The 16,239-nt window shown below is 45.8% G+C and overlaps 1 protein-coding gene across 5 annotated transcripts in view; it reads right to left on the reverse strand.

Annotated features, from left to right (window-relative positions):
* Positions 1-16,239, reverse strand: part of ARHGAP24 (Rho GTPase activating protein 24) — a 314,093-nt gene that overhangs the window by 40,858 nt on the left and 256,996 nt on the right. For 4 of the 5 annotated variants that reach the window (XM_033160681.1, XM_033160676.1, XM_033160679.1 and 1 more), the window contains one exon: positions 12,571-12,693. In XM_033160681.1, the coding sequence (XP_033016572.1) occupies positions 12,571-12,693 (123 nt within the window). Of the gene's footprint in view, positions 1-3,833; positions 4,972-12,570; positions 12,694-16,239 lie in introns of those variants that run through there. The other variant, XM_033160678.1, reaches the window with a different exon arrangement.

Here is a 16,239-nt window from a genome sequence, read left to right on the forward strand (position 1 = left end):
CCATTAGAAAATGTTAAAAAATTTAACTCTGTGCCTATATTGACTATATATAAAGTAATTTCCCACGGCACACCAGGCAACATCTCGTGGCACACTAGTGTGCCGCGGAACAGTGGTTGAAAAACACTGACCTAGCCTACCTCGTAAGCCTGTTAAAAGGGGAAGGTGGGGGAAATATACACATCCTTGAGCTCCTGGGTGGAAAAGCAAGATACAAATATATGCCAGCCGTGACCACTTAACAAAAGAACCTAAGAAGAGTCTGGAGAATCAGGCCAGTGGTCCATCTGTGCCAGCATCTTGTTCTCACAGTGGCCAACCAGACACCTGTGGAATGTTTGCAAGCAGGACATCAGCACAACAACACTCTCCCCACCTATGATTCGTAGCAAATGGTATTCAGATGCCTACTGCCTCCGTCAGTGGATGTAGACTATAGCAGTGGTCTCCAAACTAAGGCTTGTGGGCTGGATATGGCCCGAGGGACTCATTTATCTGGCCCGCAGTGACCCCTGCCGCCCGCTGCTGCCCCCCGCTCTTACTGGCATGGTGCGGCGCGGCTGCCCACTTCTAGGTAGGAGGAGCACTGGAAATAGCTTGTGTGCATGCGTAAGCATTATTTCTGGTGCATATCCGGGCCGGAGGAGGCCCGTGCACAAGCTATTTCTGGTGCTCCTCTGACCCGGAAGTGCACCAGAAATAGAGTGTGCGCTCTGGCCCGCCACACAATCAGGGCTAGAGACACCAGTCCGAGGCGTGGTAAGTTTGCTGACCCCTGGACTATAGCCATTGATATCCTTGTCCTCCATGAATTTGTCTAATCCTCTTTCAGAGCCATCCAGGTTGGTGGCTGCCATTGCCTCCTGTGGAAGAGAGTTCAATAGTTTAACTATGGGCTGCTTGCAGAAGTACTTTATTTTATTTGCCCTGAAGATTCCAACACTCAACTTCATTGGATGTCCACAAATTCTAGTTTTATGACAAAGAGAGAACATCTTTTCTCTAGCTTCAACTTTCTCCGTGCCATGCACAATGGTAAAACTTCTATCATGCAGCCTTTCTTCTAAACCAAACAACTTCCGAACGCTGCAACCTTTCTTCATGGGAGAATGGCTCCATCCCCTTGATCATTTTGGTTCCCCTTTTCTGAACCCTTTCATACTCTACAATAAACTTTTTTGAGGCAAGGCAACCAGAACTGTACATAGTATTCCAAATGTGGTCACACCATAGATTTGTATTCTAGTGTTATGAGATTTGACTGTTTTACAATCAAGCTCCTTTCCTAATGATCCCTAACATGCAATTTGCCCTTTTCACAGCTGCTTCACACCTGGTCGACATCTTCATCAGGCTGTCCACTATGACCCCAAGGACCTCCTTTGTAGTCAGTCATTGCCAGTTCAGACCCCATGAGCATAAATGTGAAATTAAGAAAAAAAATTTGCCCTGGCATGCATCACTTTACACTGGCTTACACTGAATAGCACCTGCCATTTCCCTGCCCATTCACTCAGTTTGGAGAGGTCCTTTTGGACCTTTTTGCAATCTCCTTTTGTTTTAGTGACCTTGAACAATTCCATATCAACAGCAAACATGGCTGTCTCACTGCTCACCCCAATTCTAGATTGTTTATGAACAAGTTAAAAAGCACAGGTCCCAGTACTGATCCTTGGGGTTTCTCCACTTTCTACAGCTCTCCATTCAGAGAACTGTCCATTCATTCCTATTCTCTGCTTTCTGCAATTTTCTGTTCTGAATCTTGAATGATCTAGATAAACGGTTGATCTAGATAAACAGTTTTCACAAAAGAATTCAGAAGTTGGGTTGCCATATACCACCTTGCTGAGAGATGGTAGGTTAAGTGCTGACCCATAATTGTTCAGATATGGCAGATCAAAAGCCGTTTGTCATAGGAGAGGCGGGAAAGTCACCTTGGCATTATGACCTACTTCAAGGAGACATTTATTACAACTGTGCCCAGAAAACCTAAGGCTGACTGGTTGTTCTCCAACATTCTCAATGGACAGTGTCTAAGGGGCCATGCAGTAGGCTGCAAATCTCCCAAGAATATGGTCCATGCACTCATGCAACATCAACCAAAAGCTATCCTTGGAAATCTGATAAGCAGGTGCCCTGAACCTTTTTACTTCAATTCCACAAACAAACTTCACCTAAGATGATGTTGGACATGAACGACGGGAAACAGAAAATAATTCTTGATCAGGCTAAAATTTCTGGCGGCGATTTCACATACCCTTAGAGGTAAGCCACTGAATTTTCCCCGAAGCAAAAACGGAAGCAACTTTGGAAGACAAAAGATACCTGCAGGGTTTTCAAAGGCAGTCAAGGAATGCTGTGAAGATGCACAACATTTCTTGGCAGAGAGGGAGAGTTTCGCTTATCTCTAGTTTCTCCCACACTTGTGACAAAGAGGCCTGTCTGAATAGTTCGTCACAAGCCCACAACCGCAACCCTGCACAATGTGCCCAAGCCCCAGAAGGCCAGTTTGCAGTGGCATGTAAAAGCACAATTTGTCCTTTTGACAAATGATTGACATGCGTGATGCAATCTGTCCAGCCCCCTTCCAAATGCCTCGCCACATGCCGAGCGGCCATAGGAAACTGGCTCACGGCCATTGATTTATCTTCACCTCTTCAAAGGTTCCCAAAGGCAATAAACTGAATGAGAGAAGTATAAGGTTAGCAGTAACGCATTCATCAAAGCCACCCTTGACCCGAGGCAGGTTCCTATGTACATCTCCCCCCTACCTCCCACAACTCCATATATTGATGGCCGAGTGTTTCCCTGATCCTGGCGAAAAGACCTCCTGTTGTTCTCAGAATTGATGCGTATAAATATTTTACAATACTGTGCACTCAAGGATGAACTGTCTCTGATCTTGAAGGTTCATTAGCCAAGATAGCTAAGTGGAACCTCTGAATGCAAAAGCATGGTGGCTCGGAATACCAGGGGCTGGAGGCAATCAATGTGGGAAGGTTTCTGCCCTTAAACCTCACTTGTGGGTTTCCAGGAAACATCTGTCTGGCTGTTACAGGAAACAGGATACTATAGAATAGAGAGAACCTTGGTCTGGTCCAGCACGGCTATGCAATTACACCCTGCAATCTTGTCATTTCTTCTCTTTGGTAACACAAATTTCCCTCCTCCATGACCACCAGCTGAGCTGAGACACACATGCATGCACACACACGCCCAGTGAGAATCCTACACATCGATTAGAAGCACTACATTCCAGGAAAGGGGTGGGGGGAACAAGTTTGAAGACATTTTCTGCAGCAGGTGAAATGGAGCTGCAGAAGAAGAGCAAGCAAGCAGAAGCCACACTACCAAAAAAAAAAATGTTAACAGGGAAAGAATCAGGTGTGTGTACTGCAAGTTCTATTTAGCTCATCAGACATCTTTCAATTCTAACAGCTGGACCTCTAGCCCTCTTCCACGCTAAAGCGGAACCAAGTGTTCTTGGTTTGCCAGCATCCCTGGTGCTTGACGGATTTTCCTAGCACTGGTGCACAGTATTTTTTAAAAATAATTAACCCTATAGGAGCTGTCAAAAAATGTCCAGTTGCAGGTTGCAGACTGGAGAAGAAAAACTCAGTAACCGCGCAACAACAAATCAAGGATAAATAAAACCAGCCTAGCAAGCGTTGGCGTCTTTTATTGTTGCTTGCCCTTTGTTTCTGAATTTCTATTCAAAACACAACAGCTCTTCTTCCTCACAGCCCCGAACCTTTCAGAAAAGACTCTGAAAGCGGGGAGCGGGGGGGGGGGGGTGGAGATAAAAGGCAACGACAATGACAAACTGCACCTACCTTTGCGGAAACTAAAACACCGCTTGATTCTCCTGTAGGTAGTTTTGGGAACAAAGGGGGATGATGCTAAGGCACCTGAGGCACGGACCCCCGTATTCCTGTCTTCGGGCATCATGCAGGCCAGAGATATAGTCGCAACCCAAAAGCATGTGCTAAAACCCACTTCTAGATGGCACACTGCAATCCATCATTTACATTTACGACTATTTTGAGTGGCATCTTTTCCCCGAGCTTCCTAAATTCTGATCTTCCTGGTCTTGGTGGAATGTGGCCGGTGAGCTCTTTAAAGGAGATATGGTATCGCCCCTTCTTTGCTAGTGATTTCAGGTAGTTTCCTTTCCTTCTTCCCTGCTCCTCGAGCTTGCAAAAAATGTCATTTCCCGTTGAATGGCAACAATGTCACGTCCCGACAAAAGACTTTCAACGTAAAGGTATATCGTCCACGAAAGGTGCCTCGTGGGGGGTTTCGTGGCAGGGTTTGGAACGGGGAATCGGTGCTTCTTCTCAGCTGGAACCGTATAGGGTGGAGCAAATGCAGAAGGCAGGGCATAGATTCCACTGGGATAGGTCAGCAAATAGCAATGCAGGAGCAGAACATGAGAACAATGACCAAAAACAGGGGCTCCAAAGAATTGCCTTGGATGCTCCTCGCCGACTCCTTTTTATCTCCGCAAATGGGTTGGACACACACAAAAATAATGACAGCATCTCCCAAAAGGCTACATTTGTCCATTACGGGCGCTCTTCAAAGGGCTTCTTCTTCCCCCAATTATTATGCAAGGAAACGCCTCCCCTTCCGATAGTCTGGATGATTTGTTGCCTTCCTGCTCCCTCGACTCCCCGCGGCAAACGCATCAGCCCCGGCAGCATCAGCAGCTGAGCAGCTCAGCAGCTGAGCAGCACCGCCACCAAGTTCCTGGGAGTCTGCTGAGGAATACACGCCTCCCGCAAGATATGCCCGTGCCAACTGTTCTCAATGCAAGTGTTTCAAACGCTGCTGCTGCTGCTGCTTCTCCTACTACTGCCGTAGTGCCTTCTGCTCAAGCCCTTTGCACGCATGCAGCAGGTGCAAGCAAAACAGCGTGAGGGAGGCAAAGGGAGCTTGTACGGTTTCTACAAGGTTGATTTCTTTCTCTCTCTCCTTTTTTCTTTTTCTTTTTTTAATGTTGACTTTGAGTTGACTTCAAACAACAGTCACGTGTGGCGGCTTAAGAGCCCTTCTGCCTCTTCCCTCCCGCTCCAGCCCCATTAATCTTTCCTTCGTCCCTTCCAGTTCCATGTTATTTCTACTTTCATGCTGAGTAATCAAAGCCCGTTTCTCTCCTATTTCAACAGCCAAGGCAAAGAAGAAGAAGGAAAAAAAGGCACCTTTCAAATCCAACCAGAAAAGGAGTTTAACTCACTGACAAACATCTGGGGAATTGGATTTTGTTTCTGTTACACACACACACACACACACACGGCTGTGCTTACTTCTCTGTACATTTGCTATTTAATTTTTTTCATAAGCAATGTGAGCCCAAGAGAGTCTTTCGGTCTCAACCCCCTGTCCCCACCGTGCTACTGCAAGTTTAATAAACCAGTTAATAATTTGCAGAGCTGCCTGTTCAGTAAGCTCTGCCGCTGCACGAGGCCTCCCAGAAGGCTGACTCCAAATATTAGAGCAGGAGTAGCCAACACGGTGCCCTTCAGATGCTGTTGGACTACCACTTTGAGGAACACAGGCCATGTTTGCTGGGGCTGATGGGAACTGTAGTCTGACAAACGTCAAGAGAGTATCACATTGCCCAAAGAACATGCACACACAGATCTTGTGTGTAGTGCTTTGAATTCCAAACGATGGTACATGTATGCACTGAGTTTATCGTTTCTTCTAGCACTTCCCTCAGACTTCCACTGTGAGCCCAATTTCACAAGTGACCTGCACAACATGTGACCCATCAAGGTCAAGTGCCGTCCACCAAACAGCCATGGATGGCAACCCACAGTGGAAAGCTTGCTGTGTAAAAATGGGGGGTGGAAGAGGCTGGCTAGCTCCTGTCAGGCAACCAATAATACATGGGTGGTTCACCTTAATGCAAGGATGTGCTTCCCCAGGTCTTGCTGGATCCCAACTCCCAGCAAGGACAGTAAGTCAGGGATGATGGGAGTTTCAGTCTCACAACATCTAGAAGGCCACTGATTCTCCACCCCAGCATAACAGATCAAGTCATACAGTTCTAGCTTAACTGTAGACATGAAAAAAGGTCAAAAGGCAGAACCTGTGGAGGATAAAGTAGCAACTATAAAAAACTCTGATGCATGCACACACAGAAAATAAGAATTTTCCAGCTGGATCAGCTCAAAGTCCATCTAGAACAGCAGTCTGAAGGTGATTCGCCAGGTGCCTCTGGCCACTTATACAGACAGACGGCCTTCTCTGTTGTTTGTTCTCAGTATCTGTTATTTGGAAGCAAACAACTGGAGAAGAGGGAAACTAGCAGAAGGAAAGGAGGGTCCCTGACATCAAGACCCAAAGCCCCACAGATGCCAACAATGCCTCTGCAATAACCTTACTGGCTCTGTATGCAAAAGTTGCATATAACATTCAAGGGTAACCACCATGAATTGGTCTATCTTCCATGAATTTTCCCAGTTGTTTTGAAAAGCCATCAAGGTCATCACCGCATCCTATAGTAGAGAATTTTGCGTGTTTAATATCTGTTGTGTGGAAGAACAACTTCCTTTTCTTTGTCTTCATGCTACTGCTAATCATCTTAATTAAGGGAGGCTGCATTTGGTCATAAGAGTGGGAATAAAATGTCTCTTTGCACTCTCACACATATTTGGCACATATGAATGACATCGTTTTCTGAATTGTTTTTGATGCTTCCCCTGCATTAAAATTAATTGCACGTTTAATTGTGTTAGTCTTGGCCATTGCAGGTAGCGAGATGAACAATGTAGGTTTTAGCAGAAGCTGAACCGCAGCAGACAGAGTGCTGAAAACAATGAAGTCAGGCTGGGGTTAAAATGTCTCTATACCAGATTTATCTTCAGCCGTAATCATGCTGACAAACAAATGCACATGTGCAGTAGAGCAATCAAGCAGACAAGTGAGAAGGCCACACAGGCCCTCCTGCACTTTCTCTGTCATTGCCACAAGCAGACCACAGTGACAAGAAGAAGGCAGGATGATGGGCCAGGCAGGTGGCATGTGCAAGCAGACCCGCAGAACAAGCGAGCTGGTGACCCAAGCAGACCTTTCTGGGCTCTCTCCGTCTCCACTGCCACCAGAACTGGGACAGGGGAAGCAGGTAGGTGGCCTTGGAATAGGTTTGCAACAAGTGCTGAGGATAACTGAACTGGAAAATGCTTTTGGCAAGACACAAAACGTGTAAGCAAGGTTAGCAAGCTCGGTCCCAAACAATGCTCACAAATTCAAAAGGAGTGGACGGCACAAAGAACAGATAAGCAAATACTTCAAAGCAGACTTTCCTTGTGCACTAGGATACTTTTTAATGCGCCTAATGAAAGTCAGGCCTTCTGCCAACAGTTACCCATTACAACAGAACTCTAAAACTACTAAAAGCTTTTTGATTCAATACCTCTGTTTGTATTGTGTTCAACCAATGGCTTCTCTCTACACTTCTCCAAGATGGTGACTCACAGTGAGTTGCTAAAAGGGCTCTGGGCATTTAAAGAGACATTGAGTCGGCATAATTCTAAGCAACGTATAAGCCTGGACTTTTCAGACATTATTCTAGAGCCAAACAAACCTGTATGGGTGTGGGGGAACCTGCTTCCGTGATGCTTCTCCCAACAAGTTCATTTTACCCATGGCACCTCGTGCTCTGGACGCAAAATTCAATACTACTAACAATTCAAGTTCACCAACAGGTGGTGCTAGACAATCCTACCTTCACGAAGATGTAATGCTAACTTCTCAATTGCACCTTGTGCTTCCACAGATCTATGGTCCTCAAAGGATGAGCTAAAGCTGCCACAAACATGCAGTAGCCACTTAGAATGTGGCCCCTTTTATGCATTGCTGTTTGGGACAATATATTATAAGGGAAAGGCAAAGTGGTAGAGCATCTGCCTTGCATGCAGAAGGTCGCAGGTTCCATCCTCGACAGCTGGGCTTGAAGTCAGTGTCAACTAGCTAGCATCAGCTACGCACTGGAGTTTTTGCTTAGCAACTCCAGACAGTAGCTGATTCCTGCCAAAAAGGCAGGGCTTGAAGTCGGTGCCAATCAGTTGATTGGCAGCAACTTCAAGCTCTGCTCACATCAAATGGGATCTTCAAGCAATGCTGCCAAGGTAAAATGGCTCACCTGGCATCATTGTGAAATCAGGTGACTGGAAGGTAGGCAGCCCCATCTCTCTCTCTCTCTCTCTCTCTCTCTCTCTCTCTCTCTCCGTGTGTGTGTGTAGATGCTAAGGACCCATCTAACCCAACAGCCAAGTCTTATTCCCAACCTCTGGGCTATAGGACTGGAACTAAACTGGGAGGACTCAGATTCAAATTCCTGCTCAGCCATGAATCTCATGGGGTGCCACTGGGTGGAGGAGTTGCTCTCTGGTCAGCCTAACCTACATCCCAAGATTTCACTGATGATAAAATGGGGTGCAATGGCACACCATGCGGCATTGTTGCTACCTTTCCTTGGAGGAGTTCAATGTGATGCACATGGTCCCCCCTTCCAGTATATCCTCACAGCAACCCTGTAAGGTAGGTCAGCCTGAGAGCGACTGGCCCAAGGGAATGTGAACTTCTGGCCTTAGTGCTTTAACTGTGTTTTTTTTTTTAAACAAAACTGTATTAACTGTCATGCATTTCAACCAGCTTGTTTTACTGTATATTTTAATTGAGAATGTTTTAGTGCTCTGATGGAATTATTACCGCGCATTTCAATTAGGCATGTTTTTATAATCGATTTTATATAGTTGTAAACCACTTAGAAGGAATTTTGGCATGCAAGCAGTGTGTTTAAAAATACATAAAGGATTTCATGAGCTGCTGCCCTGAACTACTGCGTGGAAGTTACAGGTAGGTAGCCGTGTTGGTCTGCCATAGTCAAAACAAAATAAAAAACAAAAAAATTCCTTCCAGTAGCCCCTTAGAGACCAACTAAGTTTGTTCTTGGTATGAGCTTTCGTGTGGATGCACACTTCTTCAGATACATTTTCGTGCATGCACACGAAAGCTCATACCAAGAACAAACTTAGTTGGTCTCTAAGGTGCTACTGGAAGGAATTTTTTTGTTTTTTTATTTTACTTCGTGGAAGAACGGGATAAAAATATAACAAAGAAGTCCTGGTTTTAATGACTGCCAGAAGCGCTGCATCTACCTTCTGGCAGAGCAAGGCAGCAAATGCTGGGAGGGGGCAGGGAGGGGGGGCAAGTTGCTGGAGGACAGTGCACTGGGCTTCATTTGCAAAACAAGCCCGACGCCCTCAGATGTGGTAGAGGCGGGCACTGGCCTGCACTGATAGTGTTAAGATTCAACTACCAATCCAATTGGCTGACGTGTGTGAAACGAAGAGGATGCCATCTTCTACTTGGCTGCTGGCGGCAAAATGCCTCAGGCCAGTCTTGACGAACTGCTTTGAGACTTGGCAACTTCATTTTCCAGGGACGGAAAACCCAATAAAACACCTACCCAAGTCAGCAAAGGGATCCTCCAAACAACCTATTTATCAAACATTGATCCTGATTTGCTTGCACAAAGCTTACATGGAGGTTGGATTATATCCACTCTTTCCTGAGCATTCACTCTGATGTATTTGCAGGGAGATAATAATAATAATAATAATAATAATAATAATAATAATAATAATAATAATTTATACCCCGCCCATCTGGCTGGGTTTCCCCAGCCACTCTGGGCGGCTCCCAACAGAATATTAAAAACACGATAAAACACCAAACATTAAAAACTTCCCTAAACAGGGTTGCCTTCAGATGTCATCCAAAAGTCAGATAGTTGTTTATTTCCTTGACAGCTGATGGGAGGGCATTCCACAAGTTGGGTGCCACTACCGAGAAGGCCCTCTGCCTGGATCCCTGCAACCTCACTTCTCGCAGGGAGGGAACCGCCAGAAGGCCATCAGAGCGGGAGCTTATCCAACACTGAGCATTCCTTCTGGTTTGAGTGGGGGCTGTTTATCCATCCTGCAAATCATTTGCTCATTCCACACTTTTCAATGCATTTCCCTGTCACTTTCCTAACTGCAAAATGTATATTTCTTCTTATACGTGGATGCGTTGCTCTAGGGAAACTGTGCTTTAATCCACTTTAATTGCACAAGCCTAAATTTCCCAGTATGCCGTAGAATCCCTCCTGTGAAAGAAATCCTGCCCGTTTGGAGGCCCCCCAAACGCACGGAATGGGCTGCTAGCAACATACCCCCTAAGAAACGAGTCATATTGCATACCGAACCAGAAAGGAATCGCTTCCACCGAGCCTGAGAACTACAGCAAGAATCTGACCTTCTGGAGAGAATTTAAGTTATTAAACTCTCAGTTGTAGGTCATTGCTGCTGGAGTGTAACATTCTTCGGAGGGGTGAGGGGGTGGCTTTCCCTGTCTTTTTCTGCGCAGACATCAGATTCCTAGCAAAAGAGTGGAATGTATTTCAAATGTGTTTCGGACCTCATTCAGCTGGTGTCTTCCCGCCTCCGCCTCCCGAGAGCATCCAAGACACAGCTGCAGACACATCGAAAGGTAGTACTGGGCAGGGCTCCAGTTGAAACTGTGCCATAGGAAAGGACCACCAGCCAAGGGCTGAAATCCCCTTCCTAAGCAAAACTTCATAGCCTTTAAATGCTGGGCAGGGAGTGTGCATGTTGTGCTGATCCCCATGGAGGCTCTGTTAACAATGATAATTTCCTACAGCCCCCCTAGGGTCTAATTGATAAGTGGAGAGGGTGATTTCCCAACAGTAAACATAGTTTTTCAGCTGCAACTCTGCTCTCCTCCTCTGCTGCAAAAACAATACAAAGCAAAGCCACTGAACTGCCAGACATTTATTTTCACAGTTAAACATCACTGGGAGCAAGCCAGAAATCTCTGTTTTATTTACTTAGACTCGGATGCTCTATCTAGCCTAGTGGAATAGCCAGCATGCAAGTGGGAATCCTTCCTTCTTGAAACCAGTTGGCTGCTACTGGGAGGTCAAGGTCGCATAATGCAGAACCACATGGCCAGATGCAGACCTCTTCTTCCAAATGATACTCATACAACCCTGGAAATGGATGTATTTTATTTATATCCTGCCTGCATCCCAGCGAAGGACCAAGGAGACTCACAGCAGAAATTAAAACAGATACAATTAAAGGTAAAAGGTAAAGGACCCCTGACAGTTATGTCCAGTCGCAGATGACTCTGAGGTTGTGGTGCTCATCTCGCTTCATAGGCCAAGGGTGCCGGCGTTTGCCCACAGACAGTTTTTCCGGGTCATGTGGCCAGCATGACTAAGCCGCTTTTGGCGCAATGGAACACCGAAACCAGAGCAGCGCACGGAAACGCTGTTTACCTTCCCGCCGGAGTGGTACTGCTAGGCTGGCAGGAGCTGGGACCGAGCAACAGGAGCTCACCCCGTCGCGGGGATTCAAACTGCCGACCTTCTGATCGGCAAGCCCATGTGGCTCAGAGGTTTAGACCACAGCACCACCTTAGTTGACAATACTATTGAAAGCACACAATAAATCTAAACACGAAATAGCAATTAAATAAGTAAGCCCAGTAAAAGCACCGAAAACACTTAAAACCATTTAAAAGCGTGCGCATGTGCGACATCCAGCCTCAGAAGATGTTGCCACAACAGCCAGTTAGCGGCCAAAGGTCTATTGCGAGTCGATGACCCACCCCTGAGTGGAGTAAATAAAACACACAGACACATGATTTTTGGTTAATGGGAAAAATAAGGCCACAACTTTAGGGCAGAATGAGGATGATGGCAGTGCCCAGGCTGGTGACTGCAGCCAGGCACCGTCCCCGGCCAGTCTTGTGCAGCAGGAAGGAGGGGCTAAGGCGGGGGGCAGAACACGCCCCCCTGCCAGTGCGGGAAATGGCCCCCGCTCGCAAATTCTCCCCTCTGGGATGAGGAGAGGTCTTGCAAGAAAAAAGGCTTTGCTTGATGGCAAATGGAAAGCAGTGAGGGGTCAGTTCCACCTCTGGGAGAAGCCACCATCTGGGAGAGGCTGTCTCTAGACTAGTGTTCTCACCCAACAGGCCTGTGATGGTGGTAAATGGATTTCACAACTGTGGTTGTTTGTACTGTAGTCCAGAAATTGCGGCTATTTTAGGAAGAAAATGCTGCGCTGTGCCGGCAATATAGAACAAGCAAATACATGGCATCCAAATAAGTATGGCCCATTTTCTAGATTGCAGAGGAATATATACTTGGAAGTTAGTTTTGTACGTGCATAAGTGAGCTGTAGCAGTGCAATCTCTAGTGAAGTGGTTTACTGGCTGCAGCACCGCAAACCTCTTGCACACACGGAATCAAATGAGAGCAGCTATTTTTCTCTGCCAAACGCCGGAGTTCTGCAATCCATTTGATTCATTTCACTTCCCCTTTTCACTGCTGCCAGACTCTCTGTCTGCTCCTCATCAAAACAGAATCATAGAATCTTAGAGCTGGAAGGGAACCAAGGGTCATCTAGTCCAACCCCCTGCAATGCAGGAAATAAGCCACGTGTGTAATACAAAACAAGTAAATAAATTTGCATATGTTACGGATGTACTCACCTCCTCCAAAAGGTGCCCATATAACCCTGCGGATAGACTTCACCCAGTCCTCCATGTCATTCTGAGTGCTTGCCATAAGGAGGTATGTTTCATGGTTTGCTGTCATCCGCTCTCTGTCTCCGCCTATGAGAGAAGAGGGAGCCTGCATTAAGGAAAACTTGTGCTTTGCAACCCAAATTCTCATATACAATCCAAAGTGGGTAGCAGTATGGTGTAGTGGTTAGAGTGCTGGACTAGAACCTGAGAGACCAGGGTTCAAATCCCCGCTCAGGCCCCATCTGCACTCTGTGGGGGGAATGGTAGCTCCCTACAGGGCAGATGCATCCTCAGTCTTGAACCTCACTGTGTGACACTGGGCCAGTCAGCAACTTTCGGTCTAACCTACCTCACAGGGTTGTTGTGAAAATGCAATGAGGAGGGGGAGAGTCATTTACACCACCTTGAGCTTCTCAGAGGGAGTGTGGGATATAAATCTGATAAACAAAAATAACAGAAGCAGAATATTGCAGATAAGGAAGTACAGATATAATAATAGGATTGTAGAATTAGGAAGGCATCCCAAGAGTTATCTATTTCAACCCTTTGCAATGCAGAAATCTTTTGCCCAATGCGGGGCTCGATCCCACAACCTTGAGGTTGAAAGTCTCATGTTCTACCCACTGAGCTAATCCCAGGTTCAGATAGCACAGTTCATTAAGAACAGATTAAACTTCTCACAATATGAAAAATAAATACACTTAGAACAGTAAGAAACAAACAAACAAGAAAACTCTTTTGGTTTTGCTGCAAGAAGCTATTGCAGTGCCCTCTCTGGAATTGAAATCAGTGGGGTTCTCAAGCCCCTTTTGGCTTAAATACTGGTGTGTATATGTTCGAATCTGGAGGTGGAAACAGGGTGGTGATTGTGGTAGTGAAAGTGGTGTTGCATACAATGAAACTTCTATTACATATAATGAAACTTCACATAATTAGGTCACTCCCAAATGGAAAATATTGGAGTACTCCAAGCATTTGCCCATGTGCACAGAAAATAGGAGATCTTTTTGAAAGGAGATCTGCATTAATAATTGCAGTGCACACCAAACTATTATTACTGTATAATTATAGGATTATTGCATAATCTTATAAAGTTATATAATCTTGGAAGGGGCATGGCTGCAATGACCACGAAGGGACCCTGCACTTCTGAATTTGGACTTTGTAACTTACAAAGCAGCTCTCTATGCCTTGGCAGCTAGGAAGATTAGGGCGAAAGAATTAGATAAACTAGCGATTAGCTGAAAAGGGGACTCAGAGATTTAATTTGTATATTTTATATGAGAATTACCTCTTACCCAATGTAACAAAGCATTTTAGTAGACTTGACGCTGGCCACTAGCCATGGCCTTTGGCTAGTGCAATCAAGTTTATGGTGGTGACTTCTGAAATTTGCCACTACACCACGACTGAAACTGCAAAAGGTATTTGTGATTTAGCTAACATCTGTGTCCCAGCATCATGCACAAGGTAGCAACCAATGAGCAGGAACTAAGCACTCACTGAAGTCCCTCCTGTACATGGAACACACTCAGTATTGAGGAAACTGGTTTAAGATTCATCTTAAGACTCACCGTAAAAGCACTGCATGAAATGAGTGAACAAATGCCATTCCCAGAAAAGGATAAACCATTAATGGCTGGGGCCTGCCTGAGGGGTGATTTACAGATTCTACAGCAATATCCTGCTCTGTCATCCTACAGTTCTGCCAGGAACATCGGCCGGCAATGACTCCAAATGATAGCTGCTTCAAATGAATTCCTGACAAAGAGGAAAGCACCATCGGCCACTAAACGGCTCCTTTTAGTCAGCACTTCATCTCCACGAATGGAGCTGGTGTCCAATTCTTCGACCCTCTGATGTCTGTTTGGTTGGGTGCTACGTAGCAGAATGGTATCTGTGCTTCATATTTATAACCTGGGCAGGAAACGTAACGCTTCTGGCGAATCCCTACCAGGCACCGTGTACATCCCTTTCTTCCACTTACAAAGAGCCAGTTGTATTCACACAGCAACGAAAAGGCACATATGTGGCTATGAGCCCTGAGAGCGGCCATGTGGAGATGCAATCATCCCTGACATAATTTCTGAAACAGCGCCCATGCCCTTTGATGCTGTGACAGCAGTGTTACGCGCAAATAGTTTAGTAGCTCAAACCACAGGATACAGCGAGTACTCCTTATGGCACTGCATTGTGGTGAAACAACTAGAAAGCATAACAAAGTAGTGCGCCAAACTGCAGCCCAGAGCCCACAAGTGGCATGCAGATCCATGCACCTGGTTCAGGGATGGCACATCACATTTCTTTGCTTGAGGAGAAAAGCCCACATTGGCTCAGGAACACAATACCTCAAGGACCGCCTCTTTCCATATGAGCCTACTCGGACCCTGAAATCATCTTATGAGGCCCTCCTTTGTGTGCCTCCTCCTCGAGAGGTCTGGAGCGTGGCAACACAAGAACGGGGCCTTCTCTGCAGTGGCTCCCCATCTGTGGAATGCTCTCCCCAGGGAAGTTCACCTGGTGCCTTCATTATACACCTTTAGGCACCAGGCAAAAACGTTCCTTTTTAACCAGGCCTTTGCCTGACCTGATCTACATCCTATGCCCTTTAAAATGTGGCTCTTTTTTGGGTGGGTGTGTGTTATTGGATTACTGTTTTTATTTTTATTTTATATATTGTGATCTTTTTTGTGAACTGCCCTGAGACCTCTGGGTATAGGGCGGTACATAAATTCAATAAATGAAAATGAATGAATGAATGAGCTTTTGTTTTATGGCTAATAGTAGCTTGGGAGGTTTGTTTTTTTTAAAAGGATTGCAGCTGGGTAGGAAAGGGTGACTATGTGTTCAACTTGACAGAGGACCGTCCTCTGTTTGAAGGGGGTCCTCTTTGAAGGTTTGTCTGGTCCAAGTCTAGTTTAAAGGGAAAGTTGCTAAGAAGAGGCCCGGAAGTTGGACATCAACAGTTGCACACAGGTTTCCTGGTTACAGTCTTTCCCGTCACGGTGAGATGGATCAGATTTAAATTTCAGCAATTATGCCCATATTTGCATATATACTTCTAAATTAGCACACACAGTTTTAATGCAAATATGTGACCTCATCTGTCTTCATTTTTTTTGGGTGATGTCTCTCCTCTTTGTTTGACAATGCATAATTGGCCCTGAGTGCTCACTGGAAGGACAGGTCCTGAAGCTGAGGCTCCAATACTTTGGCCACCACATGAGAAGAGAAGACTCCCTGGAAAAGACCCTGATGTTGGGGAAGATTGAGGGCACAAGGAGAAGGGAACGACAGAGGATGAGACGGTTGGACAGTGTTCTCGAAGCTACCTACATGAGTCTGACCAAACTGTGGGAGGCAGTGGAAGACAGGAGTGCCTGGCGTGCTCTGGTCCATGGGGTCACGAAGAGTCGGACACGACTAAACAACAACAAAGTTAAAGCTCCTCTCTGCGTGTGCTGCTGCTTCTGTGAAAATCTCTCTCTGTGCCTATTATTAACAATGTAGCTGCTAATGGCTCTTCCAGCATGATGTCAAAATTGACCCTGAAACACTATTTTTTTCCCTGGTTGCTAGGTCAGTTTCAGTTCATGCATTTAGAACCTCTTTGCTTCCCAGAATCCCAGCACT

Source organism: Lacerta agilis, chromosome 9, assembly GCF_009819535.1.
Source record: "Lacerta agilis isolate rLacAgi1 chromosome 9, rLacAgi1.pri, whole genome shotgun sequence".
NCBI lineage: Eukaryota > Metazoa > Chordata > Lepidosauria > Squamata > Lacertidae > Lacerta > Lacerta agilis.